At 53.6% G+C, this 22,552-nt stretch overlaps 8 protein-coding genes across 8 annotated transcripts; 5 read left to right on the top strand and 3 right to left on the bottom strand.

Annotated features, from left to right (window-relative positions):
* Positions 1-588: 588 nt before the first annotated feature.
* On the top strand, positions 589-1,126 carry CCOS01_06990 (uncharacterized protein; the record flags this gene model as incomplete). Its single annotated transcript, XM_060455157.1, has 3 exons — positions 589-828; positions 886-1,009; positions 1,071-1,126. The coding sequence occupies 3 exons, from the start codon at positions 589-591 to the stop codon at positions 1,124-1,126; spliced, it is 420 nt and encodes a 139-aa protein (XP_060314857.1).
* Positions 1,127-1,548: 422 nt separating this feature from the next.
* On the top strand, positions 1,549-2,090 carry CCOS01_06991 (uncharacterized protein; the record flags this gene model as incomplete). The annotated part of the gene is made up of 2 exons (XM_060455158.1): positions 1,549-1,581; positions 1,632-2,090. 2 exons carry the CDS (start codon positions 1,549-1,551, stop codon positions 2,088-2,090), a joined length of 492 nt encoding a protein of 163 aa, XP_060314858.1.
* A 1,685-nt stretch (positions 2,091-3,775) lies between these two features.
* On the top strand, positions 3,776-5,247 carry CCOS01_06992 (casein kinase II subunit alpha; the record flags this gene model as incomplete). The annotated part of the gene is made up of 6 exons (XM_060455159.1): positions 3,776-3,848; positions 3,991-4,032; positions 4,159-4,337; positions 4,402-4,596; positions 4,652-5,071; positions 5,131-5,247. 6 exons carry the CDS (start codon positions 3,776-3,778, stop codon positions 5,245-5,247), a joined length of 1,026 nt encoding a protein of 341 aa, XP_060314859.1.
* Positions 5,248-5,970: 723 nt separating this feature from the next.
* On the bottom strand, positions 5,971-9,501 carry CCOS01_06993 (centromere protein Scm3; the record flags this gene model as incomplete). The annotated part of the gene is made up of 1 exon (XM_060455160.1): positions 5,971-9,501. One exon carries the CDS (start codon positions 9,499-9,501, stop codon positions 5,971-5,973), a length of 3,531 nt encoding a protein of 1,176 aa, XP_060314860.1.
* A 638-nt stretch (positions 9,502-10,139) lies between these two features.
* CCOS01_06994 (autophagy protein Apg6) lies at positions 10,140-11,682 on the top strand (the record flags this gene model as incomplete). The annotated part of the gene is made up of 2 exons (XM_060455161.1): positions 10,140-10,224; positions 10,283-11,682. 2 exons carry the CDS (start codon positions 10,140-10,142, stop codon positions 11,680-11,682), a joined length of 1,485 nt encoding a protein of 494 aa, XP_060314861.1.
* Positions 11,683-12,540: 858 nt separating this feature from the next.
* Positions 12,541-15,117, top strand: CCOS01_06995 (ATPase; the record flags this gene model as incomplete). The annotated part of the gene is made up of 4 exons (XM_060455162.1): positions 12,541-12,561; positions 12,624-12,792; positions 12,847-13,805; positions 13,861-15,117. 4 exons carry the CDS (start codon positions 12,541-12,543, stop codon positions 15,115-15,117), a joined length of 2,406 nt encoding a protein of 801 aa, XP_060314862.1.
* A 297-nt stretch (positions 15,118-15,414) lies between these two features.
* CCOS01_06996 (uncharacterized protein) lies at positions 15,415-16,968 on the bottom strand (the record flags this gene model as incomplete). The annotated part of the gene is made up of 1 exon (XM_060455163.1): positions 15,415-16,968. One exon carries the CDS (start codon positions 16,966-16,968, stop codon positions 15,415-15,417), a length of 1,554 nt encoding a protein of 517 aa, XP_060314863.1.
* Positions 16,969-17,589: 621 nt separating this feature from the next.
* On the bottom strand, positions 17,590-20,001 carry CCOS01_06997 (WD repeat domain-containing protein; the record flags this gene model as incomplete). The annotated part of the gene is made up of 5 exons (XM_060455164.1): positions 17,590-18,202; positions 18,260-19,346; positions 19,401-19,634; positions 19,698-19,800; positions 19,882-20,001. 5 exons carry the CDS (start codon positions 19,999-20,001, stop codon positions 17,590-17,592), a joined length of 2,157 nt encoding a protein of 718 aa, XP_060314864.1.
* Between the last annotated feature and the right edge of the window lie 2,551 nt (positions 20,002-22,552).

The following is a 22,552-nucleotide window of genomic DNA, read 5'->3' on the forward strand; positions in this document are numbered from 1 at the left end:
GGAATCACCGACTTGATATATACGCCAAGTCTCGGAAAGCAAGGTGCGTCGATCGGGGCGTTCAGACGACCTGTGAGTGGGAGGTCGCTTGGGTCGTCGGTCGAGTCACGGGAACGAGGTCGGGTGAGAGACAATGAATGGGCCAGAATGGGAAACACTCGACTGCCGTTGGTGTTGGCGCAGCGGACTCCGACAGGCAGCAGGGGTGACCCCTTGGGCCATGACACCCTCCCCCATGTCCCTTCCCTGCGCCACACTTTCTTCCCTTGGCGCTTGCTTCCTTCTTAGCGCCACACTTTGAACTTTTGGCAGTCAGATTGCTAACGTCCCTTTGGCAGGCAGGAAACACCAACGGTACCGCTACAGGAGCCATTTGTCGTATTACCTCCCTGGAAGCGGTAGTAACACCCTGAGTTCCTGCCTCTCTCTACACCCGAAAATCAACAGCACTTTCAAGGCGCACCAAAAAAAAGACTCCCATACACAACCAAAACCAAAAAAGAACAACAACCTTCACCATCGAATTTCTCAGCTTATCTTCTTCGTCCCTCAACTTCCTTGCACAACTTTTCAGGCCCATCAGCAAACATGGCCGACGCGGGAAATAACCAGCAAAAGGCTAAGTCCCTCCAGACTACGAAGACACCTGAGCCTCGTTTGGACCAGCAACTCGCCAACGGTCAGGACAACGGCAACAACACCCCCAGCACTCCGGGTGTCTTTCCGGCTTTTGACTGGGACGATTTCGAAGCCAGGTACGAGAAGGCTCTCGCCGATGCAGACGAGAAGGAGCGCGAGCTCTTGCTCGAATTCGACGGTCTTGTCAAGGTATGTACGATGCCCGCTTTTTTCCAACTTACAGTCATGGTGACCATCATTCTACAGTACTTCAACGTCTGGGCATCCACTTCCAGCGCCCATGACAATGAGCGCGCAGTCAAGCGCCTTCATACCAGACAGAGATTTGTCAATCTGGAGGAACAGAACATGGCTCAGAAGCAGGAACACAGTAAGTTCTCCTTCATCATTGTCTCGCTACCAAGTGCATCCGACTAACAGCTCATTTACAGTGACTGAGGTTCTCCGGGCCTTCCAAAGCGCCCTCGCCCTCTTAAGCAAGTCATAAGTGCCTTCAAGGCTGGAGACAGGAGGAGCAATCACAATGTTTGATTATCTGTGCAAAATACTGCACAAAACACATGTTCGACTTCCCAAGCAGGAGCGCGCTGGTTCGCGTCCCCTTCCCACTTTCCCTGAGTGATGGTGGTGAAGCGGGCCCCACACGTGATCCAAGCTCCGGGCGCCCAACGCGCTGATCCTGCGGTCCTCCCATCCAAATATTCAACTTACCTACTTCCTTCTTACAACAATTTCCTTCTCTCAAATCTTCCTCCACCCAACTTCCTTCCTTCAACACCCATCTCCATCATATCTTCCCTCATTCAACCGCTTTTCCTACAAAACACCCATACCAGAAAAAAAACAGTCAAGAAGCACCACATCAACCCACCAACCTCAAGCTTCCACCCAGGCTGGCTGGCCCAAATGATGCCATCGTTTGCTGCACCAAGCGTCAGCAATGTGAGTCCCTCATCGATACCTTCCAATTTTCATACTGACTCCCATCACAGAACGACTTGGTAGCATTCTTCGAGGCTCATTTCTCTGGTGCGGCAGTCCGCAATTTCCAAGCTGATTTTTTGAATCCAAATCATCAGCCGGACGCTGCAACCACCAATGCCTCAGTCGAAGAAGATGGCGACGTCTTCGAGGAAGAAGACGATCTCGGCTACTATTACGATGGCGTCAAACGAACACTCACTGACGACCAAATCGCCATGTTTCGCCATTCTGAGCTCGAAACCATCAAGCGAGAGCAAGAGCGACGTTCAACGGCAGTACGCCAGGCAGGTGAGACTGGCGAGGATGGCACCCTTCGGGCTGCCGAGCCATCTCGCCCGCCGGGCAAAACTGCTAAGAACAAGAAGAAGAAACGGGGGAAGGGCAAGGGCCAAGAGCCCAAGCCCGACCTCCGCAAACGCACATGGGATGTCGTCGAGTCGGGGCTTGACACCCTCGACTACGATTGACATTCCACCGCCATCAACGCCCGGGCTGGCTGCCTCTGGTCGGGGATCTGTATGCCATTGGTGTTCACTCCTAGACCTTCTGGTGCCGGAAAGAACCATGCGGTCATTGACCCATGGACCTTCTGGTACCAGAAAGAACTGGGGGTGTGCCACTTCTAGACCTTCTGGCGGCTGGAAAGAACCATTGGGTCAGTGACCCGTGGACCTTCCGGTCGTCGGAAAGAACTAGAGGTCGCCACTTTTTGTATACAGACACGATCATGCACTCCCAGCTTTTGCCACCACGCTGGGGATTTTCCCTACGCTCGCGCAACGTGCTGCAGTGCCTTGTGCACTCAGCACCGTTCTAACTGTCGCAGAAATTGGGGGCCTCACACACGCTCTCATATCTGCTTGACGACCTGAACGCTGACGTCGAGGCAAATGCCTCCGTCGGTTCGCGGGGCTTGGTGTGCGGGAATCCACCAAAATCCACTGCCATTGAAGGTATGTTCATTTCTCTTTTCTCTTTACCCCAATACCCTGTATGCTATGATGAAAACCTTGTATCGTCATCCTTAGTCGGATCCATTGCCAGAGCTGACTACTGCCGGCCAATTCCGGCGCCTGAGTCGCACTGAGCTTGGACATGTCGAGCAATAATCTTCTCTCTGACAGCATTCTCTCGCACTTCTTGGTCTTTGCAATTACTCAAGTCGAGGGACATCTGCTAACATTGGTTCCCAGGTCAATCGAATCAGGCATGTGTTGCCTCGTGGCGGTATGGAAGAGGTGTTGGATGCCGGATGGCGACATAGGAAGAGGCATAAGATGCCATACAGGAAGATGAGAAGAGGCATAAAATGCCCACATTGGGATGGCAGAAGTGGCCTTTTGAGTCGTGTGGGAACAGGAAGTTGCACATGAAGGACGTGAGGATGAGACGATGTCTCAATGGGACAGAAAGGAATGGACGTCTTGGTCTTGCGGAGGAATGATTGATATGATACCCTTGTTTGCTACTGTCGGTCTGAAACGTTTGATGATTACCTTTGGTCATGGGAAAAGGAAATACAGAATGTCTGGAATTGCCAAACACGTTTGTCTTTCGAACAGTACTGTTGCCCTGAATTTGCTAAATTGACAACGATCCAATGATATATGCAACCAACCGTCTGTTTGATGTTCGAGTGAGATGTTCCTGAACCATCTACGAGCCCCAGTGAAGGAGAAGGTGATCTACTCCAAAGCACTGCCTTCCTTCATGAACAGCGACTGTCTGGAACCCTACTATGCGACCTCCCGTTGAGCGCATGACTGACTTCTTACAATCACTGTAGCCATCGCGCCGAAGGGACTCTAGTCAAGGTTCGTGACACAGGTCGAGACAGTTGGACGGCAGGGGCGTGCACGGATCACTTGGTCTTATCGGGCGGCCAGGACGATAAGTGGGAAGGCGCCTTTTCGGTCGACGACCAATCACGGCTCCAGACCGCTAAGCCTGATTTTAGACATCCCACCTTGATTTACTCCCTGCCCCGTTCTCCCACCACCACCACCCGCTCCACGTCCAGCCAGGCTACCTCAGCCACGCCGAGACCCCTCCTCCTCGTCCTGCCTCCGCCGCAAAATCCAACCTCACGCAACATCACCACCCCGTCCCTGTCCAAACCTGCGTACGATCGTAGGCAAAAAAGTCGCCCAACATGGCGCGGGTCTACGCAGATGTCAACCAGAACATGCCCCGCAGCTACTGGGACTACGATTCAGTCAACATTAGTAGGTTTTCAACCTCGCGCTTCCTATCCTGTCTCTCTCGCCCAGAGATCGACTAGGTGTATGCGACCTGCATTCGCCATACCTACTCACCATACGTTGCCCAACTTTACGGATTCACAGTTACTAACCTTTCAATCAACAGGCTGGGGGGTTCTCGAGAACTACGAGGTCGTTAGGAAAATTGGTACGTTTTGTGCTTCCGCCGAGGGTGGCCCCCGCGCCGCGCGCATGCGCCATACCGCCGCATACTCTGCGCGCACGAGTCGAACCGAAGAAAGCATATTTGGCTGATACAGGTCTTCAAAAACAGGTCGCGGAAAATACTCCGAGGTCTTTGAGGGCATCAATGTCGTTAACTACCAGAAGTGCGTCATCAAGGTCTTGAAGCCTGTTAAGAAGAAGAAGATCAAGCGTGAGATCAAGATCTTGCAAAACTTGGCGGGAGGACCCAATGTCGTGGCTCTTCTGGACGTGGTCAGGGACTCACAAGTAAGCGAATTCTGCCGTAAGATCATTCGCCAAGTCAGTGGGCTAATGATGCATTTTCGAGTAGAGCAAGACGCCATCCCTCATCTTCGAGCATGTCAATAACACCGACTTCCGAAGCCTCTACCCCAAATTCAACGATCTTGATGTTCGCTACTACATCAATGAGCTACTGAAGGCTCTTGACTTCTGTCACAGCAAGGGCATCATGCACCGCGACGTCAAACCTCACAACGTTATGATCGATCATGAGAACAGAAAGGTACGTATCGCGCTTGGTGGAATACATCATGGTCTTGAAACTAATACTATGCCAGTTGCGACTCATTGACTGGGGTTTGGCCGAGTTTTACCACCAGGGAACTGAGTACAACGTGCGCGTGGCTTCCAGATATTTCAAGGGTCCCGAGTTGTTGGTCGATTTCCAGGAATACGACTACAGCTTGGACATGTGGAGTCTGGGTGCCATGTTTGCCTCCATGATCTTCCGCAAGGAGCCGTTCTTCCATGGCAACTCTAACTCAGACCAACTTGTCAAGATTGCGAAGGTGCTCGGTACGGACGACCTCTTCGACTACCTCGACAAGTACGAGATCGAGCTCGATGCGCAGTATGACGACATCCTCGGCCGTTTCCAGAAGAAGCCCTGGCACTCTTTCGTCACCGCGGAAAACCAGCGCTTCGTCAGCAATGAAGCGATTGATTTCCTGGACAAGCTTCTTCGATACGACCATCAAGTATGTTGACACCATGTGAGGCGAGACTAGGCGAGGATGATGTACTGACATGCAAGCAGGAACGTCTTACTGCTAAGGAAGCCCAGGCACACCCTTACTTCAACCCTGTTCGGGACCCCGAGGTTTTCAAGCAGCACTTGGCCAACCAGACCGCCTCAGGTGTGAGCAGCAACTGAGTCTAAGTCGTCGGCCAGCTTGGTTTCGCAACTACTCACACCCCACGCGACAATTTGGATCTTCCCTCTGCACATAGACTGTACGCAAGAGGCATAACACTGCAGGCGGCGCAGGCGGTCACTCCGGGACTAGACCCTGCAACCGCAAGCCGGCCCGGGTTCTAGACTAAAGTCCCTTCTTCCAGGAGTGAACATGGCTCGGATCAACGGGACAAAGAAGCATGAAGCGGACCTTCCACCTCCCTCAGTCTCAATACATGGAATGATTATTCGAAATGACTTTTCAAGATGGGTACCTGTTCACGGGCGACGACACGAAAGGTGGTCTACACACATATTTTAGGCGTACAAACGTCGACCAAAGCAAGGAGCAGCGAGGACGAATGGAGAAATGTGGTGGAAGACAGGAAATTTGGCTTGCGTAAGGATCTGGGTTTCACCACACCGGGGATAAGGCGTTTGCGAGGTCCATGCCCCTTCCGTTCCAACTGCCCCTCGACATCCATGACTTTGCATAACGTGGTTTTCATGATTTTCTTTACAGAAGCTCTCTGGTATTCATCTGATGTAGCGACTAATGAGGAAGCTACTTGGCTTCCATGACCTCACCTTAAGGCCACAAGTGCCCCGCTATCTGCTGTTTCTATCTGCGCGTCCGAGAGAGGTTCCTCTGTGCCCTCATGATAAGACCTCGCTCTCCAAGTATGCTTTGATTCCTTGACCCTACAGGCAAGTGAAGCAGAAGTCTCTGTCGCATCGAAATCCATCCTCACCACAGCGCCTCATATTCCCGCCGGGCGTTTGAACGAGTGAGCCTGACGGGCTGCCAAAGTGAACTCGCGTGGGCGTGGCAAACGCCCACGCCGCCTTACGCTTCTTGCCCCTGGCAGTCTCTGTGCCTGTGGTGGTCGCGCCTGCTGCACCCGTGTTCCCGCTCCCGGGAACGAGCGGGCTTCTCTGCTTCATGGGCGTCGTGATCTTGGTGTGCGGTCCGGCGAGGAGGTCCGAGGTGTAGGATGTGCGTCTACGTTCGGCCGATGAGCCGCCGCCCGAGGCCGCTGTGTGGGTTTTGAAGAGGTCTAGGGTGAGTTCGTCTTCGTCGTCGGAGAGGAGGGAGATGAAGGATTTTCTGGAGGTCGAGTCGCGCGTGGTTCGGGGTTGGTGGTGTCTCGACGATGAGGATGGTGCGCTGGGGACGACCTTTTGGTTCTGTGTGAAATTTGGCGAGGGGTCAGAGAAGGGTGGGGGCGTAAGGGATTCCGACTTTGCGAGTGTTGATGATGCAGACTTGTGGCTTCTCGGCTTTGTTCGACGCTCTGAGCTGGCGGACGCGCGGGGCCTGGTAGCCTTTCTAGTCTTGGCTGGCGATTTGCTAACGGAGTACTTCTTTAGAGGACTGCTGGATTGGAGACGCATGTGTTTGAAAGGCGATGTGGCTGTTTTGTCGACGGCTCCCGAGGACTTTGTCGGTGATGATTGACGACCTCTTCGAAGAGGCGGCCCGAGGAGGCTTCCTCTTGATTGTGGTGGGAGAATGGGAAGCTCGATTTCCATTGCTTCGGATTCGGGTTCGGCTTCGGCTTCGGGCGCGCTTGTTTCGTCGATGTCGTCGAGGCCGAGGGGGATTGTGAAGGGCTCGACGACTTCCTCGTCATCGTCTTGCTGTGTTTCTCCCATTTGTTGGAGTTTCTCGGGCTCACTTTGAGTGCCTTGCCGAGTCCCATCCTGAGCTTCTTCTTGGACCTGCTCCTGGACCTGTTCTTGGACTTGCTCATCGGTACCCTCCTGGATCTCCTCGTTGATGTTTTCCTGAATCTCTTTCTGGATCTCCTCCTGGATCTCTTCATGAAATTCTTTCTGGAAATCGTCATGAATCTGCACCTGTATCTCCTGAGCCTCCTCCAAGATCGTTTCTCCAAGCACATTATGGTTGGCGGGTGTATGGAGATTCTGCTTTAAGCTCTCCCGAATCTTAGGCTCCTGCGCCGCCAAGACCTCATTTTGCGACGGAGCCTCTGCACCAGCCGGATTCGTTGGTTCTGTGGAGGAATGTCCCTCTATCGGACCGATCTCAGGGAGAACTTCCGCTGATAAGATCGTGAAGTTCATGTTTGACCCAATGGGCCTCTCGCTAACTTCTTCGATTTGAAGACTTCCCTGTTCCTCGCTAACTTCTGCGAGCGCATCGACCTGCTGCTCAGAGATTCCGGTGTCGATGTCACTAGGTTCTATCGAAGCCATCTTGCTGGCCGTGAACGGTCCGTCATTGAACTCCACATGAGATGGCCGTTGGTCGTCTAATGTCGATAACTTCTCCAAAGGCCCGGACGTGGCCTCTATTGCATGGTCTGCCACTTCGACCGCACCCGAAATAGTATCCATCTTCTTTCCACTGCGAAGCTTTCTAAGGCGAGTCGTGGGAATACCTTCCTCGTCATCAGAGAAGTCGTATGAGGAGTCGATTCTATGCCTGACGAATGTTTCCTTCGGCGGCTCAGCGGGGTTCGCAGTTGGTGCTTTGACAGGCACAGCCGTCTCGATTGAGCCAGCCGCAGGGTCGCCCACTGTCACAAGAGCTGTCGAAGTGGTTTCGGAGACGGTCAGGTTAGCAAGCTGGGGCGCCAGGGCCTCATGTTGGTGATCCGAACCAAAGATATCCATATCCTCGGGATCTTCGACTAATGTGATCTCCTCTGGGGAGGGAATCTTGGAGAACAACTCGATCACGAATCGCTGCTTTGGCCTGTCCTGCGACTCCATTTCGGTCACAAAACTAGTCGAGTTCTGGTCAACCTCAACCTCAACCTCAACTCCGGCTTCAGCTCCAGCTTCAACTCCAACTTTAGTTGGTAATCCCAACGACTGGTCTTGAGCTTCTTTTTCGGTTGGTTGACTCGGCTTGGTAGCTTCTGCCTCTTGAGAAACTTCTGCTGGTTTGATAACTTTGGCTGGGATGAGTTGTCTTCTCGGTCTTGGGCCTTCTTTCACAGAAGTTTTATTCTGATTGAGCCAGCCAATCTCTCTCGAGAGGGTTTTTGATATGGCGGGTTTCGAACTTGATGGTTTGGCTTCGGTAGGTGGTCCAAGCTCTCGTGCATCTTTTTTGACAGTGGTGCCTACTGCTTCCTCCAAGGTGGTATCCGTATTATCCGATGTCTTTTTCGCGGCCCTAAGCCCCTTATCTACAACGGCAACTCCAACAAGATCGTCTTCGTTATCGTCGTCTTGGTCGGTGAATGCCTGTAATAACTTTGTTGACATTGGTCTCGCCATCCTAGGGACTTCGTTCCTCGCGCGGATGAGCTGCTTCATGTCGATCTGAGCAGGCTCAGGTAATGCTTTCTCCTCATCGGTATCGCGCCGCGAAGACCACACAGACTTGAATCCTCGACTGGTGGGGAAGCGGTATCTGGCACCATAAAGTTTTGTCATCAAGTCGTCGCCAAGTTTGGGCTTGCTGATCTCGGGGACCCTCCAAGTTGGATCGACAGGTTCTGGTTCATGTCCCCAAACATCTGAGGACGGATTCGAGGTGCTGGGTCCTGGCTGGCGCGGTTGAGCAAAGCTGGACAGTCGTTGATCAGATCCTGGTGTTGATACGCCTGGCGAGACACTCGGCCGGGTTGGGTGCTGCCGTAGTTCGCCCTTTTGCTTGCTTATGAGGGCCCCTGGGTGAGATGCTTCATCGTCTTCGTTGTCTGACGCATCTGGGCTCCCATCCTCGCCCCCATCATCTTCGCCTAAGCCACCATCCTCCTCATCGTCGTCAGATGCAAATGCTTCCTCCAAGAGTACACCCTCGTCCTCGTCTTCGTCATCGTCATCCTCTGGGATTCCAGTGTCTCTCTCATATCTCATGCCGGCCAAGTGACCATTATCTGTAATGATCTTGCCGGTCCTGAGGTCGATTTCATCACCGATACCTGTGAAGTCCTTTTCATACTTTTGAAAGATGTGCTCAAAGGTCGATTTCAGTTTGAAGGCGGCAAATGCACGGGATTGTTCGAAGCGAAAGCCGGGATCCCGCATCTGAGACACCTCCTCGGGCTCATAGTTGAGCTCGTCATCTTCGTCTTCTTTTGGCTTTTGATCGAGCCTTGGCCTCTTTGTGGGCGGTTCCATGCTGCCGGTCAGAAGCCTTAGAACCCCGAACTCATGCCGCTTGGAGAAGGCGGTGGCTTGGACATTAATGATTATGGAGAACGAAACGGCGATGATGAGATCCGAATAAGCGTCACTTGATGAACTCGGCATGGAAAGACGCGCTTCGACGCGGTGCACGGATGCATCGAATTCTCGCGTAAAGTGGAAAGCACGGGCCACGTGGGGTGCTGCCGTTGCCAGAGGCACCCGACGACTGCGCTGAGTGTGCGACGAATGATCCGTTCTACCACGAGGCAATTTACCCAGCTATCCGGCTTGAGCAGGTCGCAGGAAACTTTGACCTCATTCTTATTATAGCTTTTGGAGTATGGGCTCATGAATCAATGCTCTTTGTCTTCGTTGACCAATGTGATTTGGGCGCAAAACAATCAAGTTGAGGTTCACGAATGCCCAAGCGGACTACCTAATCTGTGCCACAGCTGCCTCAGTTGTTCTTTCAGTGGTCCAGAATATCATCGACTCATCACAATACATGATCGAAACAAGTAGAAACATAACGGAAAGCTCAGGTTGAATCGTTTTTAAGCTGAAAGTGAGCGCAAACTGGGAACGGAAGGGAAATCTCATCGAGTTGTCAGCAAGAGTGGTGGCACCCTAGGGGGTGAACTTAGCGTCTGCAGGACATCCGCAGGTACCTACCTCCACTGCCCTTTAGGTGACATCACAAGACCTCCCTCCTACCTTCAACCCTTTAATTTCAGAGCTTGCAACATGCGCGACACAGCAAAATGATTTGCCAAAAGTGTCGCACGCCGCTCAGACTAGACAGTTCACTCGAGGAGTTGAATCCTGCGGCGTACGATCTTCTCGTCGGTCAGCACAAGCTTTCCCTCATCCGAAACGGCGCGCGCAAGGTAGCTAACCGAAACAGCTTCTTCCTCACAACAGTCACCCAAGAAGACGCCTTCATCACGGCCATACCATCCACAGGATGGCCAAAGAAAGGTGCTCTATGACAAGGTCTCGCAGAATGCGGCCTCTGCGACGTTCAAGCGCCATGGCAGTGGGCCATCGAGTTCGGCGCAACGAGATTCGACCATGTCCTTCATCTACCTTACCGAGTCACAAGTCGCTCAGCCAGTGCTTTCCCGACCCGATCCGCTGCCATCGAATACGAAATCAAACAGGGGGAACAAGGGCGGACAGAAGTCTCTTGAAGAAGAGCGCGGCGGTAGCAAGGCGCACGAGATAGAACGCATCAACAAGTTGTTCGAAATCCTCTCCGCGCGATCCGACATCGACCATCCCATCTGCGTCGAGTGTACCGATATGCTCGTAGAAGGTCTTCAGAAAAAACTTGAGGCTGCAGCGAGGGAGCGCGATGCCTACGTCGGCTTCTTGAAACAAGTGCAGAGCGACCAGCCGAACGAGGAGGATGTCAAAGCCCAAGAGGAAGCTCTGAAGAAGGCAAGGCAGGCCGAGACAGACGCCATGGCTGAGTTGCTACGCTTGGAGCAGGAAAAGGCATCTGTGGACGCGGAGATTATTGCTTTAGAGGAGGAGTCACAACAGCTTGACCACGAAGAAGAGCAGTTCTGGCGCGAGCGTAACGCCTTTGCTACCAAACTTGCCGACTTTCAAAACGAGCGCGACAGCACGAATTCCAGGTTCGATAACGATGCTCAGCTGTTGGAGAAGCTGCAACGCTCAAACGTATACAACGACACGTTCTGCATCAGCCACGACGGCACGTTTGCTACTATCAACGGGCTCCGTCTTGGCCGACTGTCGAACAAACCTGTTGATTGGCCTGAGATCAATGCAGCATGGGGCCACGCCCTTCTTCTGCTAGTCACAGTTGCTGACAAGCTAGGCTACAAATTTGACGGGTTCGAGCCGCAGCCCATGGGAAGCACTTCAAAAATCATTCGGTTTGAACTCCCGTCGCCAACGGCCAGCCGTTTAGGATCGCATCGGAACGCGCCACCGCCAGCTCCGAAGAAGCATGTTCTGGAGCTTTTCTCTAACGGAGATTTGCCTCTGGGACTGACATTCATGCACCGCAAGTTCGACAATGCGATGGTAGCATTTCTTGAACTCGTGCGACAGCTTGGCGCTTTCGTGCATCGACAGACGGCGGCCGACGGCCATCCACTTAGCCTTCCCTATAAGATTGAGGGCGACAAGATCATGGATGTGAGCATCAAGCTCGGCATTGCTCAAGATGATGGGTGGACGAAGGCGTGTAAGCTCACGCTAACGTGCTGCAAATTTCTGCTTGCACACGCTAGTAACGTGAATACGAGCGCGAGGGCTGCGAATAATCAATAATGACTGCACAAATTCGACGCATATCAAACAGGACTCGGATCATGGAGTTGAGGAGCTTTCTTGGCAGGTATAGATCAAGCGTATCATTTGGAGTTCACGGTGTATTACTATGAACAGGTCACAAGAAGCAGTGCATTCATTCTCTTGTTATTGCCTCCTACTGGAACATCGCTTGCAGATCCTTGGAGAGGATCTCGTCATTTGTGCAAGGAGACCCTTTCGCCGTAGCTGACATCTCCCAAGTGTAGACTCGAGTTGGGACCAACCTAGCATGTAACACTGGCAACTCATAAACTGCCTTGCAATCATCTCGCGATGAGACTTGACATGCAGCTTTCGGACGATGATTTAAAGCACGTGACGTAATTGCGAATATTCCCACGTCGCAATCTGACTGCATGCAGCTGGCCAAGTCAGCCTTGGTTGACGCCTGTTGGTGGCAGTCTGCGGCCATTCAGGCAGCAAGGCGCTCTCACGAAACATAAGCCGCTCGGCTGCCTCAATTGTCTTACACCACGGAACACACCCATGCAAGCCTAATGCACTGTTCTTTCCAAGAAAACCAATCAGTCATTTCGCGACCATGTTACTTGCCTAGATGCGGGGTGATAGATCGCCTTATCTGCTGCACCATGACCTGGCATAGAAGACAGTGTTCTATTGGCTGCTCAGCCTGCCTGCTGCCGCCTACCGATGAACCCGAGAGCCGCAAAGAGCCATGAGCGTTAAAAAGGATCGATTCATCCACATCAACTTCACTCCTGTTGTCTCCGGCGTCATCCAGCCTGTCATTCTTTTCTCTTATCCTACTTCTTGCCGTGTAACACCAGGACTCTTACCTGACGTAGATTGCCTGTCATGGGTGGCCAAGCAGACAACGTAAGATTGCTGATGGACCTCACATTCTGGGGTTTTTGTGCAGACTAGCTAACAAACTTTAGACCATTGACGATGATGCCGGCTCGACAGTCAGCTTCGAGGAAGTTGACTACCGGCGCACCACCAAGCAAAGCCAGGCTCTCGTAGCGAGGGGAAGCCTGGAAAGAGAGACACCGTCAGACATTCTATACGTTCTGCAATACTTGGGCATCGGTGGCAAAGTCATCGACAGTGAGTCAATAACACTGATCGCCCCTTTCCGCAACGCTCTGTTAACATGACCAGGTCGTGAGAGCAGCAATCCATTCAAGGAGATCCCCGACTATGGGAAGAAGGACGGCGAGACCACTCAGCGGACTGTCAATTCTGTGCTCGAGATCGTGACAAAGGTCAACACCAGTGCCAAGATCAGACGTGTGCGTCGTCGTCGGTCTCCGCATATCAGTTATCCCGACGATGATTACACGTCGGCGTCTTCGGACAGCGAGAATGATGAGCGCGCGAAGGCCGGGAAGATTGAACGCACGCAGATGATTATCCACTCGCCGCATCTCATCAACGCATTGAGGGCGGTTGTAGCATACTACCCCAATGTCAATCTTCTAGGAGACACGGTGACCATCGATGCTCCTTACCGAGTTATCGTGCACCACCTCGACGCCCTCAAACAGTACAGATTCCACCAGCCTGCCAGCCACTCCACCGAGTACGCTCGTCTGACGGCGAACCACATTGATGTTCTTTTGAGTTTCATCGATCAGGCTGTCGGGGAGTCTATCCGGACTGAACAAGAACGACATCGTCGCAATGTCCCAGTTGCAACGTTCCAGAACTATTGGATGGCTCTGAAGCCAGGTGAGGTCATCTATGTCAATCATGATGACCTCTGGGAGCCCCACGTCATTAGCAGTACATACCAGGATGTCACTTTGAGTGGACGCAACCGCCACCTGCAGGTGGTTGCCTGGGTCCTTGAGATGGGACACAACCGGATGAACCGAAAGATGTCTCAGTTCACTATTCCTTCGTGGACCGGCGAGCAGATCATCCCTTCTCTGAAGATCATTCCAGCTCGCTTCTTCCAGGATGACCCGCAAGCAATGCTGCAGAAGCAGCTGAGGCTCGGGAAGCTGTACTGGGAGCTTCTCCAACGCCCAACCTATATGGAGTATGACGGAATGCTTGTGCAGGCTCAACCTGGATCTCACTCGGGCCCGATCTTCAGCCGTGGTCCATCAGGCTATGTGAGTCTTCCTACCTGGTCCCTTTGATTAATGACAGCAACTAAACTTCCAACAGATGACTGGTCGAGTGATTTGCGATGCCGAAGGCTTCGGTCGTTTCAACTTCCGTGCACCAGAGAACCGGAACGGCCCTCCGGGCCCGCCACGTCAAGTAGTGCCCCCAGGCATGATGCCTGGACAGCATCATGGACCGCCGCCTGCTCAAGACCATCTCCCACATTTCCTTCCACGTTGCGGCTGCAAGGAATGTACCAAGGAGACCGATCGCACCGACTTATCACCGTTCGCGGGCTTTGACGACGTTAATCCCCTGACATCGCCAGCGCCTACTTCCGATATCTTCTACATTGCCTGCACCAACATCATTCCGGCCTTCCTTCTCGGCGATCGCCGTTGGGGCCACTTGAACCTCGACCATGTGAAGCCCGTCATCACAGACCGTGAAGCATTCAAGTATCTCGTCCTAGACGACGAGATCAAGATGACAGTCAAGGCCCTCATCGGCAAGTTCGCGGCAGCAGAGTCCGGAAAAGTCTCACCCTGGGCCAACGACTTTATCAAAAACAAGGGCGAAGGCCGCATCTTCCTTCTCCACGGCGCCCCGGGCGTCGGCAAGACCTGCACCGCCGAGTGTGTCGCAGAGCTGACCAACCGACCCCTCATCTCCCTCACCTCAGGCGACCTCAGCGTCAACTCGCACAGCGTGGAGCACAACCTCTCCTACTTCCTCGAGCTGGGCCAGCGCTTCGGTGCCCTTGTCCTCCTCGACGAGGCGGACGTCTACCTCGAGCGCCGCCGCGCAAAAGACATTGCCCGCAACGGCCTCGTCTCGGTGTTCCTACGCGCGCTCGAGTACTATCGCGGCGTGCTCTTCTTGACGACGAACCGCGTCCAGGCGTTCGATGCGGCTTTTACCTCGCGCATCCACGTCGCGCTGCACTACAAGAATCTAACGGATGTCGACCGCGAGCGCATCTGGGCCAACAACTTCGAGCGTCTCGACAGGGACTCGCACGGCCGCGTGCGTGTTGCGATCGCTACGCGCGAGTACGCCTACGACTCGCGCGATGTACGCGCTCTGCGGTGGAACGGCCGCGAGATCCGCAACGCGCTGCAGACTGCGCTTGCGCTTGCCGAGAGCGATGCTGCGGAGGAGGGCACCGACCGTATTTGCGTTACGGACAAGCACCTGCGGGCTGTGGTCAAGATGAGCCGCGGCTTCAGGGACTACCTCCGTAGTGGCAGTGTCTATGACGGGGAGAGCGAGGTCGGTGAGAGTGAGGGAGAGGAAGGAGATATTTATTCTGACTGAGCTTCCGTGTTTGGGCGTTTCTTGATGAGCCTTGGCAGAATTTAATTGTTCAATTCGTGCGGCTTTTTGCTTTGTAGGCTGGTCATTCACGAAGACTATGATAAGATTGACATAATGAGCATTGAATGTTGGATAGTTAGAACAACTTGATGAGTTAACCAAGAAATTGACAAGTACCTCCTTGTGGTTCAGCTGTAAACCAACTTATCCCTTTTCACTCACCTTCCGAATCAATACCTGCCAACGCTCATCTTCTTACACAGGTCTCAGCCCATGAACTAGATGTACTCAAACATCTCAATTTAACACAGGCCTCCACCCCTTCCTCCTCACAAACCCCTCGACACCCTCGTCACTCAAAACCTCATCTCCCCTTCGTCCCGTCACAACGCTCCTCTCAACGTCAGGACCTCGAACGTAGAACGGAAACCTCAGCCTCCCGCTCTCATCAACCTCGTCTCTCTTTCTGCTGCCACCTTGTTCGTTCTCTTGACCATTAACATCACCACCACCATCACGGTCCCTCAGAACCCAGACCCTCTTCCCCCCAACACTCCTCCTCTCAAACCCGCACGCCTCCCGATCAAGCGAAAGGTACCATCGCCGCTGGTACACGCTCCCGACGCTATTCTCCGCGCCCCGATACGCGTTCGTCCTCCTCACGAACTCGTCCTCCACCTCCCGGATCTCCCTCTCCACAGCTGACAACTTGTTTTCCTCCCCCTCGCCACCATAACCATCACCACCGTGACGGTCACCGCCATCAAGCGGATCAGGAACAACATCCTCATCCCTGTCTTCACTCGACTCACCGTCAAAACTAGTCTCGACAACTTCATTCTTCTTCTTCATCTGCTTCCCACCACCACCCCGCCTCCTCTTCCTCACAGGCCTCCCCATCGCCCTCGCACTCTTCCTCCTCCCCTCCGCGTCCTCCCCCTTAGTCAACCTCAGATTCAACACATACCCCTCAGGAAGCCGACTCCCATGCAAACTCACCCGAATCTTCCTCTCCGCAAACGCCCTCGCCAACTTGTCCTGCTCCGTCATCCCCCCATCCCCATCATCATCCTCCTCCTCATCTTCACCATCATCGCCCCCAGAATCAGGATCAACCTCCGGCCCTCCCCTCCCTTTCCTTCTCCCACCCCTCCCCAAAACCTCGTACCACCCACAGTCCCAAATCACCAAACTCCCCGTGCCCCGACTCCCGACCTCAACAACATGATTCCAAAGACAATGCACCCTCGTCTCCGTCGCATTCCGGTTCAGCCTCTTGGAGCTCGCGTCCCCGGGTAACCCGTACATCACTGCCCAGCTGACGCTGCTCGTCGCATTCACCTGCAGCCGGAGGTCGTAGTGCACGCCCGCGATCGGGTGGTCGTGCTGGTGCACCACAAAGTGCGCGCCCCGCCTCGACCCCACGTGCGCGAGGAAGAGGGAGCGCAAGTCGCCGTCGGCGGAGAGGTGCGGCGTGTCGGCAGGGTAAGGGGAGAGGGTATGTCGTGCTAGGTGAGCGAAGAAGTGCGCTGCCGGGTCGGGTTGCGTTGCGACGCCTGATTCCAACGCCGCTGAGAGGTTCGTAGTAGCCTCGCGCTTGATCCTGGACCCAGTTTCGGGACCATGCTCGGGCTCGCGGGATGGTGGGTCCAGTATCGCGACCACATCTCGACCCGGCCAGTCGTCAGCTGCAGCGTCCCGTACCTCCAACCCATCATCTGGTTCACTCTCCTCTCCCTCTCCGCCATCCTCAGTCTTTGGCCCCGGCACATCAAGCGACCATTCTAAATTTCGCTTCTTGATAAATGGGTTCTCAATGAAACTCGCACTCGGCAGTCGTTTCGATGCCATAGTCCCCTGCCTGCCTGATTCAAAATGGCAAGCTATTGAATAGGTCGGTATTCGCCACCGCCGGAAAAGAACGAAATCACAGTCTTGTCAAGTGAATGAATGGGGGTCCAAAGACCATCAAATCCATTTGCCCAATATTGATGATCAATGACTTTGAAAGGCTTTTTAGATGGCTTACACGGTGCTGCCAAAAGCGACAACTACAACCAAAAGTTGGCATGTCGTTGCACGGACCCCACTTGCTTCCGTCAGCACCCGGTATGCCGATCATGACGGCCCGGCCTCCGGTCTGCTATCGCCATCTGGTGATTCAAACACACAAAACCTGCCAAACGAATACCAAGCACATGAATGGGGCACTTCATTCAAATGACTATAGAGATATCGCTACATAGCCCTTGTTATACCCTTACAACGCCTTGCCATGCAAACAAATTCGTTCGCGAGTGCGACCTTCGCGCGAGTTCTCGTTACCTCTAGCCCGACCTTTCAAGGCTGACACCGCCCCATCAGAGCTCGCACTATTCGCTTCATTCCCATGTGTTCCAACTAAGCAACGCTTTTCCCCATGTTTCATTGTACAAGACAAGATTCGAACACTCATACATAAGCCGATATCCTCTACGGCTTGTGTTCCACCAGGGTAGGCGCAATTCGTCTCTTCTTGGGCTCGCTGCCCTCTTCCTTCTCTCCCTCACTTGCCTCACGTTTGGTTCCGCTTGCTGCTGTACTGGCAGTCGATGCAGCCGGGGTCGGGTTTGTGGCAGCGTTGGTCCTCGGCGTCTCTGGCGGCGTGGTGATGGGGACGCCTGTAACCTTGGTGGAGTTGGCGACAGCAATGCCAGGCACGCTGCCCACAATCAATGATGGGTTCGTCACCACATTCGATGACTGAGTCGCCACGGATGAAGTAGAGTTCGATCGAGCGGGCGACTGAGGTCGCTGGCTGACAAACCCGGCGGGTGGCGGCGACGGAGCAGTAAAAGAGCTCGCCGAGTTTCGGTGATGGTGACCCGAGCCATTTGGAAATGGAGACGGAGGGGCGAATGCTGAGCTTGGAGCAGGGACCGGAGTCGTTTGATTCGACGATGTCGCTCCTGTGCTTCCAGCAGTTGGATTCTTGGCAGTAGGCAGGTCTCCTTGATAGATCTGGCCCAGCTCACCAGGTGAGAAAGACAAGGTCGAACAGAATCCATCAGAGGATGAAACCAAGAGAGTGAGACCATCGCTTGACCTTTTGCGTATTGTTAGCCTTGTTGTGTCAACTTAGGGCGCAGCAAAGAATACTTACCAAGCTAGATCAGTGAATGTCGCACAGTGAAGATTGCTGACTATGCAGATAGGTGTCTGCTGCTGAGAATCATAAAGAAGGACGGCGTCTTGAGTCGCCACAGCGTATATCATTCTGTAAGGCAGGGCAAAGGCCGGCTTGGGGCCAGGCGTAGAAGCGCTAGGTTCGGCCTTGCTCGGTGTAGAACCGGACTCTGGGACCGAGGTTGGCGGTGGAGGCGGGTCCATGACCGAACTAGAAGTCACCGGCTTCGAGACCGGTTCAGGCAGTGCCGGGATGGGATCTTCAGAGGATGACGTATCGATGGTGATATGCTTGGTGACAGGAGGCGACGTCCGCAACGAGTAAAAGATGGGTGAGCACTTGACCACAACAGAAGGCTTCTTGTGACCAGGCAAGTGCGCAATTGGCGCCTTATTGATGCCACCTCTCGTGTAAATGTAGACGGTATTGGTGACCTCAAATGTGGGCTTCGCATTTCCTTCTGAGCTGTGTTGAGTTTGGTACTGGCCAGCTGGAGTAAGCAGAAGACTGCCATCTGGAGTGAAGGTCAAGCGTCGGAAAAAGGATGAGAGCGTCTCGTTAGCATAGAGTGTCGAGTTCTTTATACCAAGGCCACCGGATGGGTGAGGCTTTGGCGATGGCTCCATGGACATTACAGCCGGGAGCGGCATTGACGGAGCCGGAGAAGGCGATCGTCTGGACGAAAATGACGATCTCCTGCTATGGCTAATCACACTGGGCGGGTTCATCGGCAATGCGATTGAGGTGGGAGTTCCGGGGGCGGAGGGCACCGGGGATCCAATGGCCTGTTCGACAGTAAGGTGGGTCCTCATACCAAAGTCAGGAGGTGCAGGGCTGCTGGAGGATATGCGGCGTGGGGGCAGGTCACTCTTGTTATGGCTCGCAATCTTAGAGGGCTTGTCGTCGTGGTTGCCGCTCAGTGTATGCTGTCCATCCTTTGTTTTCAAGGAATAAATGTGGACGGATCGGTCGGAGGACTGGGTTGCGATGTACTCGTTCAAAGGATCCCATGCGACACCTTGAACATAATGGCTATGCTCAGCAATCTGGCGCACAAGGGTACCTGTCCTTGTTAGATATGAGTGTGGAATACGCCATCATCAGCGGGGAAACGTACCAGAGCTAGCATTGTAGATTCGAGCAATATTGTCCATGCTTCCAATGATGAAGTAGGAGCTATCAGGAGACCAGGCAAGGTCGTAAATCTCGGATCCGCTAGATCGACACATGTGCTTGGTTCTCCACGTCTCCTTATCCTCGAGGCCCTCGTTGCCAAAGGCAGGGCCGCTGTGTTCGGACATGACCCATATGATGACATTGCCGTCGTCGCCGGCGGAAGCGAGTATCTCACCTTCGCAAGGAGGAAGAAAGATCAGCGAAATGCAGGATACAGCGTCCGGAATTGGCTTCTTACCTTTGGGTGCCCATCGAACGACATTGACTGCCTGTGTATGCTTGCTCAAGGTTGACAAGTAGTCGACCTTTCGATCTTCTCCATCGCTGTCTACCTTCCAGAGCTGGTGTCTGTGTTAGCATCGCAGCGCAGGGTCACGCGTGGGACCAGATGGCATGCTCGCCAGTTCAGGCGTCTGACGTACTCTCACGTTATTATCTCCTCCAGCCGTAGCTAGTCGACCCTTGCCGTGAGGCTCGAAATGGGCCGAGTAGACTGGGGCATTCTGGTCATGCCAATTGATGATAAGCGGCGTGCTCTTCATCGTGACTGAGTGTGTATACGGCCGTCTCGAGACATGTGCGGGATCGTGGGCGGTCGTGGGCGGGCTGAGTTTGGTGGTGATGGCGCTCGTACGATGGGGAGTTTGGCGGATGGAATACGGGCCGTGCTGAATGTTGTCGAGGAGAGCTTATCGGGGGAGTAAAAATCCGATGGTCGATTCGAGTCGGGAAGCTTCGTGCAGCGTTCGCGGTGGGATGAGGTTGGATGAGGGGCGGGTAGGCTGAGGAGGTCGAGCTTCTCCTTAGCTCGGCAACAACAGCTCGGGAGATTGGTCGATGGGCAACAGCTCCTTTGCAGCAGCGTCGATTCGCAGCTGCTTAGCGGCAAACCTCAATAGGCGGATTGGATATGGGGGTGGGAGGGGTTGGGTTGACAGGAGCTTTAGTACCGCGTGGAACGACACATACGAGGTCCCGTTTTTGAAGCGGTATGGATAAAGAGGGAGGATAAAGAAGGAAATAGCGAAAATGGAAAATCAATTAAACTTGGCAGGGAATTGTCACGAGGGCGCAAGAATGGACGAAATGTCGTTCCCGAGCAGGGCAGGGTGGAGTTTGGTGTGGTTTGGTTCGGCGTGCAGGAGCTCAGACGGCTCCAACGCACGCGCTGTTGCAGGGACAAGAAGGAGCTGGGCTTCCCAGGGCACCCATTGATTGTTACCGTACCTTAGGTTCCATGGTGCCAGTCGCGGGCTTGTCCGCCTGTACGGATACCAGGCTGGTGTTTTCCACCGCAAAACCTCCCCAAAGTTTGACGGTCCCTTGGGTGGTGTGGCAGGTTCTCCAGCCGCTACAGCAACCAGACACGCAGAGCCTGTCGCAACTGCAGCGCCCAGCATCGGCATCATTTTAGCGTACCCATCCAAGGCGGGCTCTGCACTTCGAGAAAATCGGGGAGAGCAGCCGTGAGCAGGGAAACGGCAGGGAAGCTGCTCGCCATAAGGCGCCCAGGCCGTGTGTTTAGCCAATCAGACAGCTCCGTCAGAGAAAGCCTTTGAGGGAGCAATCCACTGTCTGGCTCATCCAGCCTCGTCTGATTGGCTACAGCCGTTTCCCAAGATGCTTTCGACTGGGTCCTGTCCTTGGAGTCTGAACTGAACTTGAATCCTTTCTTCTTCTTCTGCTTTCCATTTCTGCTTGGTATGTCAGCGCAAAGGATTGCGTTCCGAGCAAACAGTAGTCACAAATTGGGCACAATTCAATCAGGCTGCCACCTCGGCCTTTCAACTTTCGGTACCACCGTGGAATAGCCGTATCTCATCACCAGACCCGTCACTCAGGGCGCAACCTCAGCTTATCGCATGCGTTTCTGCTCGTTCTGATTGGCTGGAGCCGTATGCACTGCAAGGTGTTGGGATGGGAGGATCGACGCACTCGTGGGCGGGTTTGAGGCAGTCGGCGCAACACCTCGAAACGAAGGGACTTTTCGCCCAGATTCCAAAGGGGATTCTCTGATTCAAGTTTATTTGGGGGCTCGTTGCCACTTTCCCCTGGTGATTGTGCCAGTTCCCTCGGGTTTCAACTTTGTTGTTGCCACCACTCGCTCTCACTCTTTCAACTGCCTAACCATCTAATCTCTGAACGAGTTCTGGCTGGAGCAAGTACCCATTGCTCGACAATTGACAATTTTTTTCAGATGAGAGAGTGAATCTCATCGTACAATGGAAATGCATTACAATCCCGATCTTGCCCCTAGGTACCTTGTCATCCTCCATAGCTCCCTACTTGAATATCGGTCTCCCAACATGCCGAGTGAGATATCTGCGCACCATTACTCCCTCCGTACACATAGGGCTGAAGTGCCTCCGCCAATGAATGCACGGCTAATGCCAATTGCTCATTGGGAATTTCCACTTTGTCTCCATCTTTGAACCCATGGAACTCTTGAGCACATCGCTTGGGCCCTGTTCCAAAAGACCTCCCTTCTAGAAGCACGCGTTATATCAGTCTTAATCACAACTATTGGTACGCTGAGGGGCTGCACTCGGCATCGCTTTTTTCCAGAGACGCATTTGCTCGATGCCTCCAACTCATCGTGAACTCCTTCCTCTCTTTAACCCCAAATTCAAGAAAGGCTACTGGTACTCTGTAGTCTGCATGGTGCAGCCCCGACGACCTGGTCCACAACATAGGCTACCTACCATACCCGATTTTCAGCCCTGTTTCATTGGCGTCGGTTGCAACGGTAAGGAAAACTATCATAGCGAGTGTCGCAGCCAAAAGGGAAGTTTGTCAGATTAGCAATGGCTTGCAAATTTCGGTCGGTGTCAACTGTTGAGCATGAGAAGGGGAACTTTCAGTGCCCAGTCATCCATCTGAGCACAATCTCAGTACAGTCATACCTAACCGTCAGGAGAGCGTTCGTCCGTTTGAGTCAACCCATGACGGAACGACTCGTTTTCTCTCTGCCTCACAATGTAATCACTACAGTGCTACTACCTTACTCCGTACACCACCATCAAACGCAGGCAGCTACCATTAACTAACAGAAAGAGCCAACAAAATTTGCATCATTAACAACCCGCCGCCGCC

The sequence above is a fragment of the Colletotrichum costaricense genome, assembly GCF_030867565.1.
Source record: "Colletotrichum costaricense strain IMI 309622 chromosome Unknown Scaffold_6.1, whole genome shotgun sequence".
NCBI classification, from domain to species: domain Eukaryota; kingdom Fungi; phylum Ascomycota; class Sordariomycetes; order Glomerellales; family Glomerellaceae; genus Colletotrichum; species Colletotrichum costaricense.